Raw genomic sequence first — 25,686 nt, forward strand, 5'->3', positions numbered from 1 at the left:
TCACTTGTGAGGAAGAGCCTCACCTTTTCCTTGGAGTCAGAATATATGCCATTTAGTATTTCTGCTTTCCTCCAAAGATCAATATTTTGTCCTGCTTTGACTATAGAAAATAACTTTGGGATCTTGTGATGCTTTTGAAATGCTGTGGCTTTTATTTATCTATGAAAAGATTTGAACCTATACTTTATTTGTATAATAACTAGAAGGATTAAAAGGAATTAAAGTGTTCTCTGTCTCTACATCTTGAACCATGTTTTTTCTTCTGGCCGGGTCTTCCCATCCTAAAACAAAGTCAAACAGCAAATAAACGCCTCCTTTGCACCATGCCGTACACAATAGCCTTATGCCTCTTGTCTGCACATTCTTTACAGAGCCAAACATAAGAGTTGTCTGCATTTCCCACCTCCCTCTCATCCTGTGTCTATAAATTCTGTGGGCCGTTTTTGTTCCTCATCTTGTTGGTCTCCAGAAGCATTCAACGCAATTAGTGACTTCTTGAAACAGTCTGTCCCTTTGGCTTCTCTGGTATCATACATTCCAGTTGTGTTTTTTTTCCCCTATCTCTCTCACTACTTAGTGACTTTCTTTGTTCATTCTTCTTCCTCCTCATCTACTTAACCAATAAATGTTAGAATTCTTCACAATACTCTATATCACTGTTTCTCTAGATGTTGTCTGTGGACCATTTGCTTCAAAAAACGCTTGAGAATATTTGCTAAAAATGCTTTTCCTGAGTTATTTCGCAGGTTGGCTGAATCTGAGTCTCTGGGATTGGTGACCCAGATTTGTGATCAGCCCCTGAGATGACTCTTAAGCATGTTAAAGTTCAAGAACTGTTGCTTTATGTTCTCTCCCTAGGTGATATAGACAAGTGACTATCTTAACAGTGTCTTCAACCTAGATTGTTCTCCGAGTTCCAAGATCTGTATAGTAAGATGCCCATTTAATCTCCACTTGGATGTTTCATAGGTACCTCAAACTCATGAACATTCCTTCACAAAGCCTCTTTGGATGATCTCTATTTTACTGAATGGATCCACTATCCACCTAAAGGGAATTGAAAGATTCTTGTCTTTCACTCGTTCTTATCTATTCTGCCTCTTGACTTTTCTCTATTTCTTTAATCTGTTTACATCATGCCATCTATTCTTCCACTATTCTGGTGCATATCACCATAATTTTCTCTTGGTATATTACCGTAGCCTCCTTATTGATCTTTCTGTACATATTCTTACAGCATTTCATTGCATTTTCCACACAGCAGACAGAGAGAAATGTCTTTCAAGTCTAGACATGAGACTCTCCTGATTTTAAAATATTTTGAGGACTTCTGATTGTCTTGGAATAAAGACTAAATTCCCTGGAGTTTCTAAGGCTGTACATGATATACAGTTGTCCCTCCTTAGCTGTGGTTTCACTTTCCACCATTTCAGTTAACTGTGGTCCTCCGTGGTCTGAAAATAGTAAATGGAAAATTCCAGAAATAAACAATTAATAAGTTTTAAATTGCGCACCATTCTGAGTAGCGTGATGAAATCTTGTGCTGTCCTGCTCCATCCCACCCAGCATGGACATCATCCCTTTGTCCAGCATAGCCACGCTGTATACGCTACCTGCCTGTTAGTCACTAGTAACCATCTTGGTTGTCAGATCAACTGTCACGGTATCGCAGTGCTTGTGTTCAAGTCATCCTTATTTTACTTAATAATGACTCCAAAACACAAGAGTAGTGATGCTGGCAATTTGAATATGCCAAAGAAAAGCTGTAAAATGTTTCCTTTAAGTGAAAAGCTGAAAGTTCTTGACTTAATAAGGAAAGAAAAAAAAAGTCATATGCTGAGGTTGCTAAGATCTATAGTAACTTTTATTACAATATATTGTTATAATTGTTCTGTTATATTATTGGTTATTGTTGTTAATCTCTTTCTGTGCCTAATTTATAAATTAAGCTTTATCATAGGTATGTATCTATAGGAAAAAGATAATGTATACGGGGCTCAGCACTATCTGTGGTTTTAAGTATCCACTGAGGGTCTTGGAACACATCTCCCACGGATAAGTGGGGACTACTGTATCCCCACCTAACTCCTCCTGATTCTTGGTATCCCTACAATACTGTAGAGTTCTTTTCAGTTTTTTGATGTCCCCGTTCTCTCTTAACTCAGAGCCTTTGGCTATAGTGTTTGCACAAAAAAATTCCTTGCTATTTCTTTTTAGCTCAACTAGCTCCTATCTATTTTCGGGTGTCAGCTTAAACGTCACTTCCTCTGACTCCCGTGTTAAATCAGATCCATTTCTTTGTAAAATACCATGCACTTAAATTACTCATTCAATGTCAGTCTTCCCCAGCTAGACTGTGTAAGTCCAGGGACCTGTATAAGTGCAGGGAACAAGTCTGATTTTTTTCACTGCTGTATTCCCAGCATGTGGTTTAGTGCCCTTTATTTGGTAAATATTTGATGAGGGACTTTAAAAAAAGCACATGAACTTATGTTGTGTACATGTTTGCTTTGGAAATATGTTTTAAATCTAACTCTGGGAGGTTTGAAATGAGAATAGAACTTAGCATTTGCAACGCAGATGTCCATAATCATGGCTGATATTGTGTGCGATGTGCCTGGCAAGTATCTGATTTGATCTTTATACTGGAGGAGTAGCTGTTATTTATCCCCATTTTACAGATGTTTACAGGTGTTAAGCAGACACGGAGCTTGAGTAACTTGCCTAATATCACACAACCATTAAAGAGCAGAACCATGATAGGCACCCAGGCTGTCTGGCTCAGGAGCCTTGACCCTATACCGTACTGTGTTTCATCCCACAGTTTATTCTTTCATAATCTTAGACCAGTATGTTATCAGGTAGCTCACTTTGAAATAGAGAGGACTAAGTAATATATGAGTTTTAGGAAGATACTAATATATATAAAAAGGTGAAAGTACAAATGAATTCATTTTAAGATAACCATAGTAATCATCTTTGAATGATTATGGGCCCTTTTATTTCTCATCTTATTGGTCCTTAATAGCATTCAGCGTAGTTAACGACTTCTTGAAACAGTCTGCCCCTCTGGCTTCTCTGGTGTCAGAGCTGTCTGCCAGCAGTGCTCTCAGATTCAGAAGCTGGTCAACTAACTATGGAAACAGGTTCATGAATTTGGGTTATTTTATCTTGCTACACTCATGTTTGTGTATGAAACAAGGTAAAGGTATAAATAAATGAGGCATTTTAATAATATGAATCAAGCTAAAATAATATAATTTTAAAAGATCTGAAAAATGAAGCCTTACGTTAATCATTACCAAGCTCTCCTTCCAGCTTCATGTACATTTCCATGAGAAGCATATCATTCAAGGCTGTTCTTATAGCAACTGTTGGCATATGTTTTTGTTTTAAGAATTCATGCCAAAGAGTGGACAGAGACTAAAACTGAACGCAGAGTGAGATGATAGGAGCTTTCCTTGTTTAACTCATGCTTCCCTGAGATGATTTGGAAGGGAAAACAGTGTTGGTGTCCAGCACACCGCCTTGTCCCTGAGGCTTGCTTAAAATGCTGGTTCTGGGGAATCAGGTCTTTCCTAGAAGATTACTTTGTTATCATACTGGGAAAAAAAAAAAAGGAAAAACACATGTACACACATACACATGCAGAGAGATATCTATATAGCTGCTCACAGTGTGTGTATGCTAATACTGGACTACCAGCTACCCAGCTCAGACAGCCTTTGGAGATCGATCCGTCTGTCTGTCTGTCTATCTATCTGTCTATCTTTCTCTCTTTCTATGTGTGTGCTTAGGAATGTTTATCTATTTTGGTATATATACATTCTAGGCTTTGTTAAAATTTTGAATCATTTTCAAACAATGCTGTTTTCACTGCCTGACTGACTTTTAGAATATAGATTATGAGAATTAATGCTGTTGTTCCAAAAAGCAAAGGCATCTACATCTGCTATCTCGTTTCTTTTCATATCATCCCTATGAAATAGGGAAAGCCAGAGATTATATCTTTAGTTGGCAGATGGTAAGATAGTCACAATGCAATAAAATGATCTATTCAGTCACTCGAACAATTGACAGGCTTAAATTTAGGTTTTCTGTCTGTCAGCTTAGTGTTTTATTTACATTTCCACATTGCCTTCTTTAATAAGTCTTAAATATACATGAATATCTAATAAGAGAAACAGTCTTCTTTGGCCGATGATAGGGCTGTGCATTGAAGAAGAGATTAGAAAAATATTTACTTTTTTTTTTTTAATTCTGGAGACCAAAAATTTACCCATTTCAGGGGACTCCTGCAAGCTTTTGAGACTGTGAGGAACATTCTTAAAGCAGGTATTGCTCACTACGTGTGTGTTGAAAGACTTCAGGCAAATAGCAGCAAGCAGCACACAGCGCATGCTGAACCTCAGGGCGGAAGGGCTGAAAGTTTGCAGTCAGGCCCTTGATCGCTCAACGTCCCAAAGAGAGGTGTGTGTAGATCAAGTCTAGCTGGAAGGACTGAGGGTTTCGCTTCAAGAGAAGGACCTGTCTTTTCCCATTCTTCTTTCTCATAGTGCTCTCATGAAAGCAGCCTTCCAAATGGGTTAAGTGGGGAGATAGCCCAGCTGGGCACCAGCTGCTCACGGTGGTTGTATACTTGTCCTGGGAATGTCAGCTGTGTAGCTGAGTGCAGATCCTGTGGGAAGTTGAGTCTGTGCTTAGCCCTTGCCACTGGGGAGATGGAGAGCTACAGATCCCAGCCAGCTCGTTTTCAGGCCCCTAGGAGATTGCCACCGGGCATTCTCCACTGGATAGTCTGACTTGACTCTTCGTAATCAGATTCTAGAAAAGAAGCCTTAAAATATGGAAATAGATTTGGCTTTAACTAATATTTTGTTTATGATTTTTAATGTTCAAAATTGATAAAGCATTAATTTGGATGATGTAGCCCTATTTAAGTGAGTTAAGAACAGTCAGGGGTAGCTTTGAGGACTATGTGTATCCTCTTTTTTTTAATTAAATTTTTTATTTGGGGATAATTGTAGATTCACATTCAGTTGTAAGAAATAATACACAGAAATCCCATGTACACTGAACTCGATTTTTCCCATTGGGAACATCTTGCAAAACCGTGGTGTGACTACATAACCAGGATATTGACCAATACACTAAAGATACAGGACATTTCCATCACCACATGAATTTTGCCTCTTTATAGCCCCATCCACTTCCCTCCCGCCCCTACCCCCTTCCTAGGCCCTGGCAACCACTAATTTTTCTCCGTATCTATAATTTTGTCATTTCAAGAATGTTATATAAGTGGAATTACGTAGTATGTAACCTTTTGGCATTGACTTTTTAAACTCAGCACAATTCTCTGTTGATTCATCTAGGTCGTTGATTCTATCAATAGTTTGTTTCTTTTTTTTGCTGAGTTGCATTCCATAGTATGGATGCACTGAAGTTTAACTAACCATTCACCCGCTGAAGGACATCTGGGTTGTTTCCAGTTTGGGGCTATTAAAAATAAAGTTGCTATAGGGGTTGGCCCCATGGCTGAGTGGTTAAGTTCGCGCGCTCCGCTGCAGGCGGCCCAGTGTTTCGTTGGTTCGAATCCTGGGCACGGACATGGCACTGCTCATCAAACCACGCTGAGGCAGCGTCCCACATGCCACAACTAGAAGGACCCACAGCGAAGAATATATACAACTATGTACTGGGGGGCTTTGGGGAGAAAAAGGAAAAATAAAATCTTTAAAAAAAAAAATAAAAAAAATAAAGTTGCTATAAACATTTGTGTATAGGTTTCTGTGTGAACATAAGTCTTCATTTCTCTGGAAGAAGTGCCCAGGAGTGCACTTGTTGGATCGTATGATAGTTTTATGTTTAATTTTTTAAGAAACTACCAAACTGTTTTCTACAATAGTTTTACCCTTTTATATTTCCACCAGCAATGTATGTGTGATCAGGTTTGTCCACATCCTCACCAGCATTTGGTGAAGTCACTCTTTTTCCTTTTAGCTATTCTGATAGATGCGTAGTGATATCTCATTGTGGGTTCCATTTGCGTTTCCCTAATGACTAATGGTGTTGAACATCCTTTCACGTGCTTATTTGCCATCTGTATATCTTCTGTGAAATGTCTCTTCATGTGTTTTGCCTATATTCTAATTGGATTGTTTGTTATTTTACTGTTGAGTTTTGAGAGGGTTTTTTGGTTTGTTTTTTTAAATTCTGCATTTTAATCCTTTATCAGAAAGGTGGTTCTCCCAGTCTGTAGTTTTTTTTTCATCCTTTTAACAGGGTCTTTTAGAGAGCAAAAGTTTTTAATTTTGATCAAATCCAATTTATCAGTCTTTCCTTTTATTGATTGTGCTTTTGGCATCAAGTCTAAGAACTCTCTGTGTAGCCCAAGACCCCAAAGATTTTCTCCTATGTTTTTTCTAAAAGTTTTATAGTTTTGTGTTTTACACTTAAGTCTGTGATCCATTTTGAGCTAAACTTTGCACAAGGCGTGAGACTTAGATCAAAGTTCTCTTTTTTGCCTATGGACATCCAAGTACTCTAGCACCATTTATTGAAAAGACTAGTTTTTTTCTTTGAATTGCTTTAGCACCTTTGTAAAAAATCATTTGGGTCTATTTCTGGGTTCTCTTTTCTATTCCATTAATCTGTGTGTGTCCGTCCATCTGCCAGTACCACATAGTCTTGATTACTGTGGCTGTATAAGTCATTTGAAATCGAATAGGGCGATTCCTTCTACTTTATTTTTTGTTGTCAAAATTATTTCAGCTATTCTACCTTTTTTACCTTTCCATATAAATTGTAGAATAATTTTGTCTCTATGAAAAAGTCTTGTGAGAATTTTGATAGACATTACATTAAACTTATATATCAATTTGAGGAGAATTAGCATCTTTACTATGTTGAGTCTTCCAGTCTTCTTTGATTTTTTTAATCATCATTCTGTAGTTTTCAGTATACAATTCCTGTACATAGTTTGTTAGATTTATACCTAGTCAATCTGTCTGTCTTGCCTTCCTTTCTTTTTTTTCTTTTGCAATTATAAATGGTATTGAATTTTTAATTTTGGTGTCCACGTGTTCATTAATAGCATACAGAAATACAATTTATTATTGTATGTTTATCTTATATTCTGCCATCTTACTGAACTCACTTCTTAGTTCTAAGGGTTTTATGTAGATTCCTTGAGATTTTCTATGTAGACAGTCATGTCATCTGCAAAAGAAACAGTTTTATTTTTTCCTTCCCACTCTGTGTGCCTTTTTCTCTCCTTTTCTTGCTTTATGGCACTGGCTAGAACTTCCAGCATTGTGTTGAATAAGAATGATCAGGGCAGACATCCTTACCTTGTTCCCAATCAGAATGAAAGCAGTCAGTCTTTCACCGTGAAGTATAATGTTAGCTGTAGGAGGTTTGTTGCAGATATTCTTTATCCAGTTGAGGAAATTCCCCTCTATTTCAGTTTTTCTAAGAGTTTTTTCATGAATGGGTGTTGAATTTTATCAAATGCTCCTTCTGCATTGATTGATACTGATTTTTCTGCTTTAGCCTGTTAGTATGGTGTATTACATTGATGGATTTTGATTATTGAACTGGCCTCTCATCCCTGGAATAAACCTCACTTGGTCATGATGTAGAATTCTTTTCATATATTGAATTATATATGCTGATATTCTGTTAAGAATTTTTGAGTCTTATTCACGAGGGATTTGGTCTGTAGCTTTCTTTTTTTGTAATGTATTTTTGGATTTTGGTATCAGAGCAAAGCTAACTTTACAAAATGAATAGGGAAGTGTTCCTTCCTCTTCTGTTTTCTGGAAGAGGTTTTGTAGAGTTGGTAGTAATTCTTCTTTAAATGTTTGGTAGAATGCTTCAGTGAAACTAAGCATGTAGATTTTGGGGGGGAGTTTTAAATTATGAATTCAATTTCCTTCATAATTATAGGAGTATTCAAATGATCTGTTTCATATTGAGTGAGTTGTAATAGTTGTATTTTTTGAGGAATTGGTCTATTTCATCTAAGTTGTCAAATTTGTGTGTGTAGAGTTGTTCATAGTATTCCCTTATTATCCTTTTTTTTTTGTTCCTTGCACCCAGAAAAATCCTTCCGTGACTGTCTCCCATACTGATTCGAGGACTATAATCGCAGTGTTTGGAAGGAAGAAAATTTAGACGTGGAGACACAGTAAGCATGTAGGTTGAAGAGAAGTGAAATGGCAGAAAGAGCTCTAGATGAGGTACCAGGTGGCCTGCATTCTGACAAGCTGTGTGACCCTTAAACTTTCTGAGTCTCAGTTTTCTCATCTCTAAATGGAAATAAAAGTCCCTTCCTGGACAACCGAATTATTGCAGCTATCACCTGTGAAGTGCTTTGTAAACTTTGAAATATAAGACTTTAAAGGATTAAAAGTCTCAGATAAAAATATAGGCGGGGGGAATTTATTAATACTTATTACATTTTCTTTGGCAAATACTAGTTAATGGTAGTTTTGATTAACAAGGAAATGAGAGCTTTTTGCAGAATGGAAACCACATGATAAATTGCTGGGGCCAAAGAATTCATTCTTACTGCAGAGTGGATGAGGCCTTCTAAGTCATTTCTGATTCCATTAACAAAATGGTAATTCCTTGCAGTCTGGAACCTTAGTGCATTTAACATCACTGTCCCACCATGAGTTCCTCTATTTTGTCCTGGCAGTCTGGGTCACCCTAAACTAGAGCAAACTGAGGGGCCTCCCCAGGGCCTTCAAACTAAAGAGCCTCCGTCCTCTATCCACCCCGACAGCCTACAGCTTAGAATGTGCTTACCTGAAGACTAAGCACTGTGGGACAAGCAGAGTAGACTTGCCAGACAGACAGACAGGAAAAATAAAACGAGAAATACCTTTTTGAAATTTGATATTTCAGAAAAATCAGTGTAGTCATGAGAAAAAGCTGAATTGTGTCAGACTTGTGAAACTTATTTTACAGTTTAGTACTGCTTTTCTTTTAAATTACGTGCATAATCCCTGCTTAGGACCTCTAATGTTCTCTCTCTCTTGTTTTTAATAGATATTTATTAGAATAGGTCAGGAGTGATGATGCTGTGAAAACAATTAAAAAGTAATTGTCGTTAATTATCATGAAAAATAGTCATTAATACTTTCAGAATGTAATTATCCTAATAGCTAACCTATGCACTCCTAGTTTTATTTGTTAGAATATCATAATCTGTCTCGGTCAACACACATTAGGGTCAAATCCAGTGTTACGAATGAGGCTTGTGAAGCAAGATGCTTTCTGTTGGAGCATTTTAATTAGGAATACGATGGACTACTTCTCCATATCCCTTGGTAGAGAGAATAGAACTATGGTATGTTAGACTTTTTAATTTAATTTTACTTTTTATTTTACTTTTTGACCCCTTGCATCCATTTCTCACATCCCCTAACCCCTGCCTCTGGCAACCACCACTCTGCTCTCTATATCTCTAAGCTTGGTGTTTTTTTTTGTTTTTTGTTTTAGATTCCACATATAAATGAGATCATACGGTGTTTGTCTTTCTGTGTCTATTTCACTTAGCATAATGCCCTCGAGGTCCATCCATGTTGTCTCCGATGGCAAGATTTCATTCTTTTTTATGGCTGAATAATATTCCATTGTTTACATATACCATAATTTCTTTATTCATCCATCAGTGGACACTTAGGTTGTTTCCTTATCTTGACTATTGTAAATAACACGGCAGTGAACACGTAGGGTGCATATATTTTTCAACTTAGTGTTTTCATTTTCTTTGGATAAATACCTGAAGTGGAATTGCTGGATCGTATGGTAGTTCTATTTTTAATTATTTGAGGACCCTCCGTACTGTTCTCCATCGTGGCTGTACCAGTTTACATTCCCACCAACAGTGCACAAGGGTTTCCTTTTCTCCATATCCTTGCCAACACTTGTTTTTTCTTATCTTTTTGATAATAGCCATTCTAACAGGTATTAGGTGATATCTCATTGTGGTTTTGATTTGCATTTGTGATAGTTTGTGCTTTTTGAGAAATTGGTCCATTTCATCTAAGTTGTCGAATTTGTGTGTGTAGAGTTGTTCAAAGTATTCCCTTACTGTTCTCTTGATGTTTACAGGGTCTTAAGTGATATACTCTGCTTCATTCTTAATATCAGTGATTGTGTTTACTCTGTATTCTTTGTCAGTCTTGCTAGAGGTTCATCAATTTTACTGATGTTTTTCAATGAACCAGCTCTTTGTTTTATTGACTTTCTCTGTTTTTTGTTTGTTCATTTTCAATTTCATTGATTTCTGTTCCTTATTATGTCCTTCCTTATGTTTGCTTCGGATTTATTTCATCCTTCTCTTTCTAGGTTTTTGAAATGATAGCATAGATTGATTTGAGACTTTTTTTGTTTTCTAATGTATGCATTTAATGTTGTAAATTTCCCTCTCAGCATTACTTTAGCTGTGTCCTACAAAGTCTTGCTATGTTATATTTGCGTTTTCATTCAGTTGAATGTGTTTTTAAATTTCTCTCATGACTTTCTCATTGATCCGTGGTTTATTTAGAAGGGTGTTGTTTAGTTTCCAAGTGTTTGCAGATTTTCGTGTTATCTTTCTGTCATTGATTTCTCGTTTGATTCCGTTGTGGTTGGAGAACACACTTTGTATAATTTCAGTTCTTTCAAATTTGCTGAGGTTTGTTTTATGGCTCTAGATGTGGTTCATCTTGCTATATGTCCTATGGGCACTTGAAAAGAATTTGCTTTCTACTGTTGTTGGTTTGAGTATTCTAAAAATATCAGATGGTATTGTTGAGTTCTTCTATATTCTTGCTAATTTTCTGTCTAGTTGTTCTATCAGTTATTGAGAGAAGGCTGTTGAAGTCTTCAGCTACCACTGTGGATTTGTCTATTTCTCCTTTCCCTTCTGTCAGTTTTTGCTTCATATATCTTGCACCTCTGTTTGGTGCATACACATTTAGGATTGCTATCTCTTCTTGGTGAATTGACCCTTTTATCATTTTAATGTCCCTGTCGGTCTATAGCAATTTTCTGTGCTCCAGAGTCGGTATTATCTCATATTACTACAACCACGCCTGCTTTCTTTTGATTAATAGTTGCTTTATATATTTTTTCTATCAGTTTACTTTCAACCCGCCTATAGTGTTATATTTGAAATGAATTTCTTGTAGACTTCTTAAATCCACTTTGCCAACCTGTCATTTAATTGATATATTTAGACCATTTACATTTAAAGTAATTATCCGTTTGTTAGGGCTTACATCTGTCATTTTAATTTTTGTTTTCTATTTGTCCTCTCAGTTTTTTGTTTTTCTGTTTTCTTTTTCCTTCCTTATTGCGAGTTGCTTGAAAATTTTGTACAATTTCATTTTGATTTATCTATAGTAGCTTTTTCTAGTGGTTGCCTAAGTATTACATTATATATACATCACTTATCACAGTCTACTGGTGTTATTTTTCTCTTCACATCTCTTTACCCTCTCCTGTTTATAATATATTCTCTTAAATATTTCCTCTACATTCATTTAGAACCACATCACACAGTATTGTGATTTTTGCTTCAACCATAAAACATAAGTAAGAAAACTCAGGAGAAGGACTGTCTATTATAATTACCCTTATTTTTGCTTACCATCTTCTTTCTTCTTTCCTGATGTTTCAAGATCCCTTCCTTTATTGTCTCCTTTTATTTAAAGAACTTTGATTAGCCATTCTTTTTTTTTTTTTTTTTTGAGGAAGATTAGCCCTGAGCTAACTGCTGCCAGTCCTCCTCTTTTTGCTGAGGAAACCTGGCCCTGAGCTAAAATCCGTGCTCATCTTCTTCTACTTTATATGTGGGACGCCTACCACAGCATGGTGTGCCATGCAGTGCCATGTCCGCACCTGGGATCCGAACTGGCCAACCCCAGGCCGCCGAGAACCAGAATGTGTGCACTTAACTGCTGTGCCACCGGGCTGGCCCCTGATTAGCCATTCTTTTGGGGCTAGTTTTGCTGACAGCAAAGCCTCTTCATCTGGGAATGTCTTGATTTCTCCATCATTCCTGAAGGATATTTCACTGGATTTAGGATGGTTATTTTATTTCAGCACTTGAAAAATATCTTGCCACCTCTTCTGGCCTCCATGGTTTCTGATGAAAAATTCAGTCTTTCAAATTGTTTGTCCCTATAGTTAAGGGGTCGTGCCTCTTATGCTGCTTTCAGGATTTTTTTTTTTTTGTCTTTGGTTTTCAGAAGTTTGAAAAGTCTTTGGTGTGGATTTCTTTAGATTTGTCCTATTTGGATAAATCTTTGTGTTTGTGTCTTTTTGCCAAATTTAGGACATTTTCATCTATTGGATCTTTGAGTACTTTTTCAGTCCCACCCTTTTTCTTCTCTCCTTCTGAGACTCCAATGACATAAATGTTAGACCTTTTGTTATAGTCCCACAGGTTCCTGAGTCTCTCTTCATTTTTTTTAATCAGTAATTTTTTTCTCCTTCAGATTGGAAATTTCTGTTGTTCTTTCTTCTAGTTCACTGATTCTTTCCTCTGAACCCTCTATTCTGCTGTTGAGCCCATCCTTTGAGTTTTTAAAATTTTCAGTTATTTTATTTTTCAGTTCTAAAATTTCCATTTGGTTATTCTTTATGTTTTTCATTTCTTGGATGAAACTTTCTGTATTTTCATTTGTTTCAAGATTGTTCATAATTTCTCATTGAAGTACTTTTATGATGACTACTTTAAAAATATTTGGCAGATTATTCTAACATCTCTGTCATCTCAGTGTTGGCCTCTATTGATTGTCATTTTTTAATTCATTTTGAGATCTTCCTGATTCTTGATATGACTTTTGATTTCCTTTTGAAACCTGGACCTTGTTGGTGTTATGTTGTGAGACTCCAGATCTTATTTAGACTTTCTGTTTTAGCTAGTTTCTTCTGATACAGCTCTGGCAGGGCAAGGGGAGGGGTGCCATGTTGTCACTGCCAGGTGAGGTGCTCGTCCAAGTTCCCCACTTGGTCTCCATTGAAACCTGATGGGAAGTGTTCCTCCTCACTGCTAGACTGAGATGGGGCTTCCTGCTCCTTATTAAGCCTTCACTGATACCTCATTGGCTGGTTAGAGGTAGGGAATGCCTCATTACTGTTCCCCATGTGCCCTCAGTTGTTGACAACATAGTGAGAGGGGCCTCACTGCATCAGACATCGGTGAAAGTTCTGATTCGTAGACCTCCTCTGACGCCACTCCAGTAGGACCTCGTTACTCTGGGTGTAGGTAGAAATTCAGGCTCTCCACATGATCTCCACTGGCACTCTCCATGGGGGAGGAGGAAGGGATTTGTTACCAGCTTGTTGGAGTTGAAAGTCCTGACTTTCTATTGCCTTCTCTGATACCACCCTGGTCAGGGGAGGGAAGATTAGGGTACCTTGTTACATCCTGTGGAGGGTGAAATCTAGGTTTTCCAGGCAGCTTTTGCTGGCATGGTGAGCATATCAATTAGGGTTCTCCAGAGAAACAGGACCACTAGAAGATATATATATATATAAGTAGGTTTATTATAAGGAATTAGCTCATGTGATTATGGAGGCCAAGAAGTCCCAAGATCTGTGCTTGGCAAGCTGGAGACCCAGGAGAACTGATATTTCAGCATTATGAAGGGAAATCTGCTTTACATGGTCTACTGATTCATATGTTAATCTCATTCAGAAAGTTTGATCAAATATCTGGGCACATCATCGTCCAGCCAAGTTGACACATAAAATTAACTGTCATAGTGGGTGTGGGGCCACAGTTTTTTTGTTTTTAAATTGTATCTTCTGAGCTCTTTTTTTTTTTTTTTTTAAAGATTTTATTTTTTCCTTTTTCTCCCCAAAGCCCCCCGGTACATAGTTGTATGTTCTTCGTTGTGGGTCCTTCTAGTTGTGGCATGTGGAACGCTGCCTCAGCGTGGTTTGATGAGCAGTGCCATGTCCACGCCCAGGATTTGAACCAACGAAACACTGGGCCGCCTGCAGCGGAGCCCGCGAACTTAACCACTCGGCCACGGGGCCAGCCCCTGGGGCCACAGTTTTTTCTGTGGTATTTTGCTGGAGAGTAGTAGTTATTTCTGAAAGTTTTTCTTTTTTTTCTTTTACTAGGTTTCTCCTTTTCTATTTGTTTGGTTAGAGAGAGTAAGCCTTTGTTGGGATGTTTTCTGTCTGTGCTTGTGGACGTTTCCAGGTTGCCGCTTCTTCAGCTCCAAGTCTTGGACATATGGTTAAAAAGAAACCAGGGAGCTCACTACCATGTTGTTCCTCAGTTCCTGAAATATCTAGCTGGTCTGCCTTCTTTCCACCTTTCAGAATCTTCACGTGTTTGTGTTGTATATACTATCTATGGTTTTTAGGTTGTACTAGTGGGAAGAATAAGGAAAAATATGTCTGCTCCATCTTCCTGGAAGTGGAATTCTCCTGTATGTCCTCTTTTCAAGGCATCTCAGGGTCCCTTGGATAAAGAAAGAGAAGGATGTGAGCAAAAGTTTGGAATTGCAGATGGTGAGAGAGTCTAGGCCAAGAAAACTAAGCAGTGCTGAGGGAAGGGGAGTTGGCAAGTGACATATAATTGAGAGATTTGCAAAGAAATAAAGTTCGCACATGTATTCTAAGTAATTGTATTTTTTATTTTTATGAGTGACAAAAGTAAAAAGACTCTAAACCACTTGTAATCCTGCCACAATTTTTTAAATTTTCATCTCACTTCTTAAATCTCACTGCTTAAAACCGCTTGAGTGGTTTTCCACTACTCTTAGAATAAAGTCCAGAATCCTGCGCATTGCCCCTTCCTCATCTGGTGCCAGGCTCCTCTTTCTGTGCTCTGGTCACACTGTCTCTCTCAGTTCCTCAAGGTCCTATGCTGTCTCGTACATCTGGACTTTCCCACAGGCTATTATTGCCTCGTACTGGAGCATTCTTCCCTGTGACTTGGTTGGTGAATGCTCTCTTTCAGGTGTCCATTTAAATGTCATATTCTCAGGAAGGCAGACTTAGGTTATGTCTCCTTGCCATAAGTTTCCCTGGCATTCCATATTTCCCCTCTGGTAACTTTCCTCATACTTCATTGTTACTACTTGTTAAAAGGCTTTGTACTAGACTATAAGATATGTCTGTTTTGTTAAGTACATATTGTTAACACCTAGCAATGTGCCTGGTCCATAGTAGATGCTTTATATAAATATGGTTGAATTTCACCAGTGGTTTGGTGTACATCCTGCCTATACGTTATAGCCAGTTATGTTTCCATAGAATTGAGATCGACTGAACTTAGTTGTATTACCCTCTGTTTTTTTAAACCTTCAATTAATTTAACTTTTGGATCAGTTATGCATTCATGTGATTCAAAAATCAAAAAATATAAAAATGTATACAGTGAAAAGTCTCCCTGCCACCCTAATGCCATCTGCCTAGTTCCCACCTGCCTCTCACCATCATTACTAAGTTTTTAAGTATATTTCCAGATTTTCTGTAGGTAAAATGCTAGCACATATTCACATTTTTACCTACCCACACATCATATTTCCTCCTCATTTAACACAAATGATAGAAAACTATATTTGTGATTTTTGTGCTGTGTTTTTTCCACTTAGTATATCTTGGACATCTTTTTATGTTGGTTCATAGAGAGTGCCTTTTTTTTGGTAGTTGCATAATATCTTTATTTTTTGACGCTATCGTAAACAGTATTTTTTTACTTCAATTTCAGCTTGTTCATTTCTAGGATGTAGAAATACAATTAATTTTAGTATATTTATCTTCTATCCTGAAATCTTGCTAGGCTGACTTGTTAGTTCTAGCAGTTTTTTATATTTTTCATCAGATTTTCTGCATAGGCAATCAAAGACAGAATTACTTCTTATTTTCCAATCTGGATGTTTTAGTTCTCTTTCTTACCTTACTACCCTGGCTCCAGTATGGCCTCCAGTGTGATATTGAAAAGAAATCATGATGGGTGGCACCCTTTTCTTGTTCCAGTGTTAGTGGGAATGCATTGAGTCTTTGATTTATAAGTATGATGCCAGTCATAGGTTTTCAAAGATGCTCTCTATCAGGTTGAGGAAGTTCTCCTCTATTCTTAATTTCCTAAGATTTTTCTTTTTCCTAGAGCAAATGTTATTTGCTTTTGTCAAATTCTTTTTCTGTGTCTGTAGAGGTGATCATATGGGTTTTCTTTTTTCATTTGTTAATGTGATGAATTATATTGATTGACTTTTTTGAGTGTTAAACCAACCCTGCATTCTTGGGCTAAACCCATGTGGTTACGATGTATTATCTTTTTTTGTGAATTTCTATGTTCATGAGGAATAATGGTCTGTTGTCTTCTTTTCTTGTAATGTCTTTGTGTGGGTTTGGTATTAGAGTAAAGCTGGCCTCATAGAATTAGTTGTGAATTATTCCCTCCTTTTCACTTTTGCTTTTTAGGTTGACATCTTCTTTGAAGAGTACTCTCTCCCTGTTGATGAGATATTTTCTGCCTAGAACCTAGGCCTTCTAGGATGTTTTTTAAAGGAAATCATTTCTCTGCAGCCCCCAGAAAATGAGAGTACTACTGAAGTCTGATGCTTGGTTACTTGACAGTTTCCAGTTATGATAAGCTACTGTTTCTCCCTCAAACTGTCCTGAAAAAGGCCAAAATTATGGGTTGCCATTCATTTGTTATGAGTCTGTACAGGATGAATTTAAAGCAGTCAAAATATTATGAAACCGAGAAGTTAAATCAACCTTAAAATAGCTGGTTTGGAAGATGTGACAAAATATGGACAACCTTAATCACCTGAGCCACAAGCCGGACCAATTATGTCCTTTTAACAGTTTGATGCATTTTCTTCTGGTTTTTTTTTTTCTTTGCAGATTTTCTTTACAAAGTTGTGAGATAAATACATGTTTTCATCTGTTTGTTATAATGTTATTGTAAACTCTTTATAAACTTTTAGTACCAACATAATATATTATTTAAATAGCAGATTTACTTCACTATTTTCCTGTGTTGTATATTTAATTCCAATTTCTTTCTCCCTTCCCTCTCCTTCTCCTGCTTCTTCTGTTATAGAGCTGCAGTGAACACCTTAATGCATTATAATTTTTTTCTTAAGTGTATTTATGATAAATTTCCAGATAGAATTACTGGAAATTTTTTTAACATTTTTGACACATAGTACCAGATTGCTTACCCAAAGCGTGGGGTAAGTTGTATTCTCTCAACAGTCTAACAGTATCTTAAGCAGACCTCTCTTGTTATGTGTCGTGTCTAACCCGTGAGCTGTAGGACAGAGATGTGGTGCTGATGCTTTCTTTATGGTCTCTCTACAGGATATGGTGCCTGTCATAGTTGATTACTGCCTTCTGCTGCAGCGAAAGTGAGTATATGTTGTCTGTCAGATTCAATTACTTTGAATCCAGCTTGTCTCTTGCTTATGTTATAATTTACTGCTATGAATTCTATGAATTTGACTGGATAGGTTTTTAAAAAAAGTTTAATTTACAGGCCGGTCTCATGGCCAAGTGATTAGGTTTGTGAGCTCCACTTCTGTGGCCTGGGATTTGCTGGTTTGGATCCTGGGCATGGACCTGCTCACTGCTCATCAGGCCATGCTGTGGCGGCATCCCACCTAGAACTGGAATGACTTACAACTAGGATATACAACTATGTGCTGGGGCTTTGGGGAGAAGAAAAAAAAAGAGGAAGATTGGCAACAGATGTTAGCTCAAGGCCAATCTTCCTCACCAAAATAACCCCCCTTAATTTACATAAATTAGATTCTTTCACAATTTTCAGTCCATTTACCTAATAAATTAACTTTTCCAAAATAGATGCTGTGGGTGTATTATCTATGCATTTGTGTGGCAGGATAGTGGAGGCGAAGAACATAGCTAACAGAAAAGCAATACTAATTAAATATCTTAAAAGTAAAAGTGTATGATTCGTGTACTGTATATATATTCTTTTATGAACTATCACTAAAACACAGTATGTCGTACTGCCCGGAAAAGGGCAAGATTCCTGTATCTGCAGGTTTGATTTTTGGAACATTTTTGTTTAAAAGAAATCAGTGTAAATAAACTCTTGATTAGGCTTTTTTAAAGGTTTAAGTAGTAACTATGCTAGTTACTAGCTGGTTAACCAACTTGTGCTAGTTAACGAACCTGTGCTAGTTCACAATTTTTTCACAATTATGATAATAGTTCCCTGCACGCCAGGTATTGTTCTAAGCCCTCTACATTAAATTTGTCTAATTTTTATAACAGTGAGGTAGATGTTATTATCTTCGTTTTACACAGGAGGTTCCAGAGGCAGAAAGCCATTAAATAACTTGCCAGAGCTCACTCACACTTCTTTTGAGGAGTGAAGGTGGGATTCTAATGCGGGCAGACGAGCTCCTGGGCATTTGTTCTTTTGTGGCACTTTTTGGGTGGTAGGGAACAAATGTGAGCACCCAGTGCAGAGACTCCTAAACCCTGTACAACACCGACCTGACCCGTGAGTTTATATATATTCAGGTAGCCTGCATCATGAAAGGTTGGGTCCTACTTTCAAGTTATCAGTGAAGCTTATCAAGAGGGCAGTTATTTGCCACGTCAGACCTTTGATTAAGTCATGGAGAGCTGTAGCTTCTGCTCACTTGGGGCTCAAATTCATTCCAGTGTTTCAGCTGTAGTGCTATGTGTGATTATCCAGTGACATATATTGTATTCACAGTTGAGATGTTGTGGAGAACATTGCTTTATGTTATGCATTGTCTTCTTCTTGAGGGCCCAAGGGAGAAATTTCCCTCAGGTGTTAGTACCAGAATTACTTTTGCCTCTTCTGAACAGCTCGTTCACTTTAATCAATGGACAGTGAACTGTGTAGCTAATTACTATTTCCTAGAAAGCTAAGAGCCGTGACATACTAACCTCACCCTAGCTTTTCTTAGTTTATATTCTTTACCCCAATTTTCACACTCACTTCCTTGTCATCTTGTAGTTTTTAAAGCAGCCTCATAATTTATGGATCAATTTTACGTATTTTGTTTTGTTTAATCCTCATAATTACAGTGTAAGAGAGGTAATGTTGTCCTCATTTTCAGATGAGGAATTGAGGTATAGAGATGTTGCTAATACTAATAAGTACTTGAATCAACCCTAATCTTCAAGTTGAGATAATCATAAATGAGATATAAAGTACCTAAAAGACTAAATTTTGTTTAGAGTAAGAAAGCGTAGATTTATAAAATGGGTTATATCCACTTAGAATGGTGCCTGGCACAAAGTAGCTACTCAGTACCTGATGGTTGAATTAATGAAGTAGTTCTGCCTCCTGGTTTGCCAGATGACTTGTGGTCATTATCTTGAATACTCTCCCAGTGATGTGAAGTTGAAATGGCTCTAGCAGTTGTAAGATGAAGGATTATAGAGGGAAAAAGAAAAAAAATAGGTTCTTTCTTGCAGAAATATTTTGTGTTATTCCCAGAAATGTTCTGGAGATAGACCTTTCTTTTCTATATGATTCAAAAAGGCATTATTTCTAACTTTCTATTGACTGCAATAATTTCTTTATTAAATCACAGCATATAACGTAGAAGATAAGATCTGGTATGATTTTCACCAAATTAGAATCTATTTATTATTTCTTCTTTTTTTATCAAATTTTTTCTTTCTTTAATTTTCTTGACTCCTTAGCTTGTTTGCTTCTGGGCTGTGTCAAAAATAAATGCAGTACTTGTTGGAGATCTCAGAAAGAAACACCTGCAGTCATAGTATTCCTGACCTCCACGGGGAAGGGACAGCTCAAGAGTCCTTTTCCAACTCTTGGTTCTTTTTGCAGGTCTTCCCTCCCTCCCTCCTTCATCCACCCATACACACATACTCCTAGATCAAGGGCATGGACGTTTCCCAGGTCCATAGTGCAAATAGTGTGGCCTCCTTCTCTCTCAATCCCGTTTCCAAAGGCTGAAGATCAGGTTGCACTACATCCTGCTCTTGCTCAGGAGAAGTTCCAGCACGTGTTGTTCTCATTCTCCTTTCCCTCCTGCTCTCTTTCCCCACTTTTTCTACTCTCTAGGTTCCAGTAAGGGCAGGAGGGACGAGGCAGCATTCCCAGCAGTGTAAGAAGGCCTGGAGTTGTGAAACTAAGCACTGGGTCAGGTGTTCCCTTTTGTGTTCTAGATTGTGTGCTTCTGTGCTTGCTTACTTCTCACCATATGGCTTTTCTTTTTCATCAGTGTTAAGAGCCTATCTATGGGCCTGAGCTTAGGGGGAAAGGGGTCAAATTGGCCATTTGATCAACTTTGATTCTTTGCGTCTAGGTCATCTTACAGTCTCCTTCCATTTCAAACATGAAACAATTAAAGATTTGTTAGATATAGAAATTCTATGTTTGCTTAAATAGTTCAATATAATCACTCTTAACTGGTAGAGTTTTTATAATGTTTTCTTAGAGTTGCCATAGATAACAAGGTTAAAAATGGTCAATTCCCCAGGTTAAATTGAAGTGGAGGATTAGAAGCTGTATGTCACTTCCTTCTAGTATAGTGTCTTTCTTCCTAAACTGGACACTCTCTTTATACCATCTTTTTTGACATTTGGTTCCATTTTCATGTAGGGTCTTTTGTATTCCCAAATTTCCAGAGTATCTGTGACATTAACATTGCTTTAAGGAATGCTTGGGTTTGCATAACACAAATACAGTCTCACAAAACATAGTCTAGTATTCGACCATTTTCAGGTAACTTCTTCCACTTCTAGGGTGATCCTTTAGACTCTCAATCCTGGCCTGCACATGCCTTTTATATAAATATCTTCTGATTGAGTAAATTGTTTTTATAGCCATCCTCTTATTTTCACTATTATACTGTTTGTTATGTGCATCAAATTATAAACACAATACATATTCTGAAATTAATTTTAACTCAATACCACAAGCATTATTATACTATGATCACTATTACCTCATAGTAGCATAATTCATAGAACCCCATACCTAGCAGTAATGTTAATTGAACTAGTGTATATATGTATTCCTATTCATACCTAAGAAGTGTTTTATAGTATAAAATCCTTTTTACTATGACAGGAACCACTATATTATAGCCATCTTTTTTGGTTAAAACTTGGCTATATAGTCTTTTCATGAATTGTTCAAAATTAGAAATGACAGGAAATGCTGTTTTTGAAGACTTGAGCTTTATTTTCACAGTTTGGTCTCTGTTCCACAATTTCATTTCAATTTTGTAATGTGAATTTTTTTTTCAGTTTTAGACACATGATATAAAATGTCTCAAGGCTTTTTCTAGGACATTTAATAATTTGTCATTTTGCCTATACAACAGTAGCCATAATTGTAGCTTATTTTGAAATTGGTCCAGAGTATACTTGACCTATAATCATAATTTTGAACATTGTTTAAGAATAGGTGCTATATGATTATATGTGAATTATATCTCAATAAAATTGTTATTAAATGAAACAAAATAGCTGCTGTATGTAGATGATCCTGACACTTTGAGCTTATATCACTGTAAGCTATCCAAAAAGAAGCCATTGTTCAGATGACTTGAATTATATATAAATCTGAACCAAAAATATTTCTGTTAAATCGGAAGTGAATCTGAAGCGGTCTTTTGATAGCCAGGATATTTGTTCAATCTTGTTGTTCAATATCCTGATTATTGTTTGAGAAGCAAAAAGATCTTAATTATCAAGCACAGTTGAGGAGCTGGATGTTTCAGATCTTGTTTCCCTGATAGCTGCATCTTCAAATTTTAAATATCAAAGCTGGGGGGAAGGTGCTACGCCTTTTTAATTTTAGAACAGCTATATTGAGATATAGTTCTCATACCATACAATTCACCATTTTAAAGCGTACCATTCAGTAGTTTTAGTATATTCACAGAGTTGCACAACCATCACCACCAAACCTTTTTAAAGGAAATCTTTACAAACTGTGGTACTTGTATCGGAAAACAGAGCGTTTTGAACATAATTTCTCTTTTTTCTTTTTTTGTGAAGGAGATTGGCCATTGAGCTAACATCTGTTGCCAATCTTCCTCTTTTTTTGCTTGAGGAAGATCTTCACTGAGCGAACATCTGTGCCAATCTTTCTCTATTTTACATGGGATGTAAAGTGTGGCTTGATGGGTGGTGCTAGGTCCGTGCCCTGGATCCAAACCTCCGAACCCTGGGCCGCTGAAGCAGAGTGCACAAACTTAACCACTATACCACCAGGCCGGCCCCTGAATTTGTAATTATCTCATAATCAAAGCTGAGTTCTTCACATTTTTTTAAATTGTAAAATTGGTAATGCACAAAGTGAATTTAGCCATTTTCTCTATCAATTTGAAGTTATGAATGATAAACTCCAAATGATATTTTTAATATGAGTATTAACATAAAGTGAAATTATGTAAAAAAGACCTCTTTGATGTCCCTCTGTTATTCAGAACGGATTTTCTGTTATACTGGCTATAGAGAAGCTAAGCTTTAAGCAATAAACAGCAATTCTTAAGTTAGTCCTTCCAGGAAACAAAGTCAGCACACTGGATGGAGTAAAATGCATAAATATAGAAATAAACACAAGAGCTAAAGCTTTTTTGTATGGACTTTTATTTCTCCCTCCTTCCTTGATACTCTAATAAATATTCTCCCAAAATGATGTGAACATGTTTTAGAATTTTGTTTTATTTTTATTTTAAAGTAGAGATACAGATAAGATTACTGAGTTTTATTTTTCTTGTATCCTTATTATAGCCTTTAACTGGTTAAGAAAGAAACATAGTTTTGTCATGAATCTTACCAGCAGTGATGCTGCTGTTTGTCACAGGAGTGCCTTGTTTGTCAACTTTTATGCTCTATTTACTGAATTTTTAGCTCTTTAATTCTCCTCTCTAGGGCTTTTTCTGCTGAACTGAAATAGTAATTATCTTCCCTAGCATATTGTTTTTAACAACACGTTACAGAGTGCAAAGGCTAGCAAATAGAACATTTTCTTTGAATTCATTAGAGTTACTTTGTTACTCTTACTTTATCTTTCTTATAGTAAAGCTTCATTAATTTCAGTTTCTTTTATTTGGCTAGTAACTGGTAATCACAAAAATGTGATGGGCTATTGATTAAAATGAAACTAACATGAAAAATGCTCTGATAAAAATGAAGCAAAGAGGAAAAGTGATACAAAAATTACATTCGTAGATATGAGAAAAAAGTAAATGAATATGGATTTCCCCCAAGGATACTGCAAATACTGTTTATTGAAAAGTGGCCTGTGGTTCTGGCACAGTTGTAGCCAGTCCATTTATCATCTGTCCCCTTCCAGGACTTCAGATGAGGCAAGACCCCATCCTACTCCTTTCAGAACGTTCCTTAAACTTTTGTGGAACTTGTCATGAAAGAGCACTTTTGGATGAACCGTCTATACCATATTTCACAACTGACATGATATACATATAAAAAGATTATACATTTGATAAATAAATAAGTAATCCTAACAGATAAATAGCATTTACACAGTTTTTATTTTAAAAGAAAAGGAATGAGTGAATCAGTGAATGATACAAGGCAATACAATGTATGAATGGAAACTTAGGAAACATTTATTTTTGCCAGTCATCAAAGAGTTTAAAAGAGTGATGTTGTTTAATTTATACTTGTTAAATTATCTGGGGGGAAAAAACCAATCACAATTGCCTGGTGAAACTGGTATGATTATACATTACTGGTGGTATGATGCTTTTTGAAGATAATTTAGTGATACATTTCAAGTGCCACAAAATTTTTCGTATCCTTTGACTCAAGATAAATTTCTAAAAAGTAGTATGACCAAGGGAATTAAGCCCCCATAATGGGAACGACTGCATATGTAGATGTTCATTGTCACATCACTCATAACAGTTAATACTGGAAATAAGTGATATAGTCCACACCACAGGAGTAGTTAATTAAGTTCTGATGTTTCAGCATCTTGAAACCTTGTTTGACAAAATGGTAACTTTAAAGAGTAGGTAGCAACTTAGAATAATGCTTATCATCTTAATGTTGCATGAAAACAGAATTCAGAATTATATCTGAGTATAACAAATTATTTATGGACTATTTGCAGAAGAAGTAGGAAATAAAATAATTATTGAGTGTGGTAGCATTTAGATTAATTAAAAATTTTTGTTTCCACAATAAAATAATGTCCAGATATATTTTTAAAATACTGAATGAGATTTCTTCCTTCTCGTCCATCAGTAATTACTACCTAAAGCCTTTGAAAAGCAAGGGGTAAGAACTAGGTAAGGAAGCAGATTGGCTCTGCAGATCAGCTCAGGATATTTAGATACCAGGAAAGAGGAAAAGATTTATGAGTAGTCCTTTTTAATTTTTTTTTCTACTTCATCATGTTCACCGTACTACTCACTCGTATCAGTGTTGTCTTTAAGAAGCATTGTGCCCTAATAGACTCAGCACAGGATTTAGACCAGAGAGCTGAGTTCAAATTCTGACTCCATAACTTAACTGTGTGACTTTCAGAAAATAATTTAACTTATTCAAATTTTCTTATTTGCAAAAGAAGTATTGAGAGAATTAACTAAGATAGTATGTATAAAAAGGTTTTCACAATATACAGCTCTATGCAAACATTGTGAATGTTGTTATTAAACTTGTGAGTAAGTCAAAATAGAAGAAAGATGAGATATACCTAGCAGACTGAATTTAGTGGATGTTTGGAATGTTCCTAAGAGTGTTTTTTTCCCCTTCTTGTTACAGAGATCTTTTATTTAGCCAGATGTATGACAAATTAAGTGAGAATTCAGTGGCCAAAGGAGTGTTTTTGGAGTGCCTTGAGCCATATATCTTAAGTGATAAATTGGTGGGGATCACACCCCAGGTAATGAAAGACTTGATCGTTCATTTCCAAGATAAAAAGTTAATGGAGAATGTGGAAGCCCTCATTGTACATATGGATATCACGAGCCTAGATATTCAACAGGTGAGTTTATAGACAGTCTACTGATTTACAGAATAAGCATCATTCCTTTACTGATTATATTTACCTGACTGATCCAGCCTCCCCCTACCTTCTATCAACCCCAATTATTTATTGAGCACTTTTGGTAAGATGTTTCATAGACTTGTATTTGTCAATGTGTTTCTTAGGACTGTTCTTTAATGAATGTCAGATGATGAACTCCTGCAAGCCAAGAGGCTTCTCTTTCTTCAACATCCCCCAGAGCTCTTAGCGTAGAGTTTACATTTGGTAGTTGCTTGTCCTCTCATAGGTTTACATTCTAGCAAAGAAGTTTGACAATAAATAGATAAACAAGTAAACAAACCAGAGATATCCAAAAACAAATTCTATGTTAAAAGTCAAACGGGAAATATAGTAGAGAATGAGAGGCTACTTTAGATTGGTTAATTATTAGAAAACCTTCCTGAGTCTGGAATCCATATGACAAGAAGGAATAAGTAATGCAAAGATCTTGGAGAAGACTGTTACAGGTAAAAGCAACAGCTAACGCCAAAGGAAAAAAAAAAAAGATATATGCCTTGGCTATTAGAATTACAGATAAAAGGCAAACAGATTTGGAGCTTGGTTGAAAGGGAGAGGTAATCCTTTCAGGGCAAGGTACAGATTTTTTCCATTTTATTCGGAGTGCTATGAGAAATCATGAAAAGGTTTTAAGCAAGGTCACTCTGGTT

At 36.6% G+C, this 25,686-nt stretch overlaps 1 protein-coding gene across 22 annotated transcripts in view; it reads left to right on the plus strand.

The window, feature by feature from the left end:
- Positions 1–25,686, plus strand: part of VPS8 (VPS8 subunit of CORVET complex) — a 236,071-nt gene that overhangs the window by 68,642 nt on the left and 141,743 nt on the right. For all 22 annotated transcript variants that reach the window (XM_001498654.4, XM_070243423.1, XM_070243433.1 and 19 more), the window contains 2 exons: positions 17,338–17,384; positions 24,754–24,976. In XM_001498654.4, coding sequence (XP_001498704.1) covers positions 17,338–17,384; positions 24,754–24,976 — 270 coding nt within the window. The remainder of the gene's footprint in view (positions 1–17,337; positions 17,385–24,753; positions 24,977–25,686) is intronic.

Source organism: Equus caballus, chromosome 19, assembly GCF_041296265.1.
Source record: "Equus caballus isolate H_3958 breed thoroughbred chromosome 19, TB-T2T, whole genome shotgun sequence".
NCBI lineage: Eukaryota > Metazoa > Chordata > Mammalia > Perissodactyla > Equidae > Equus > Equus caballus.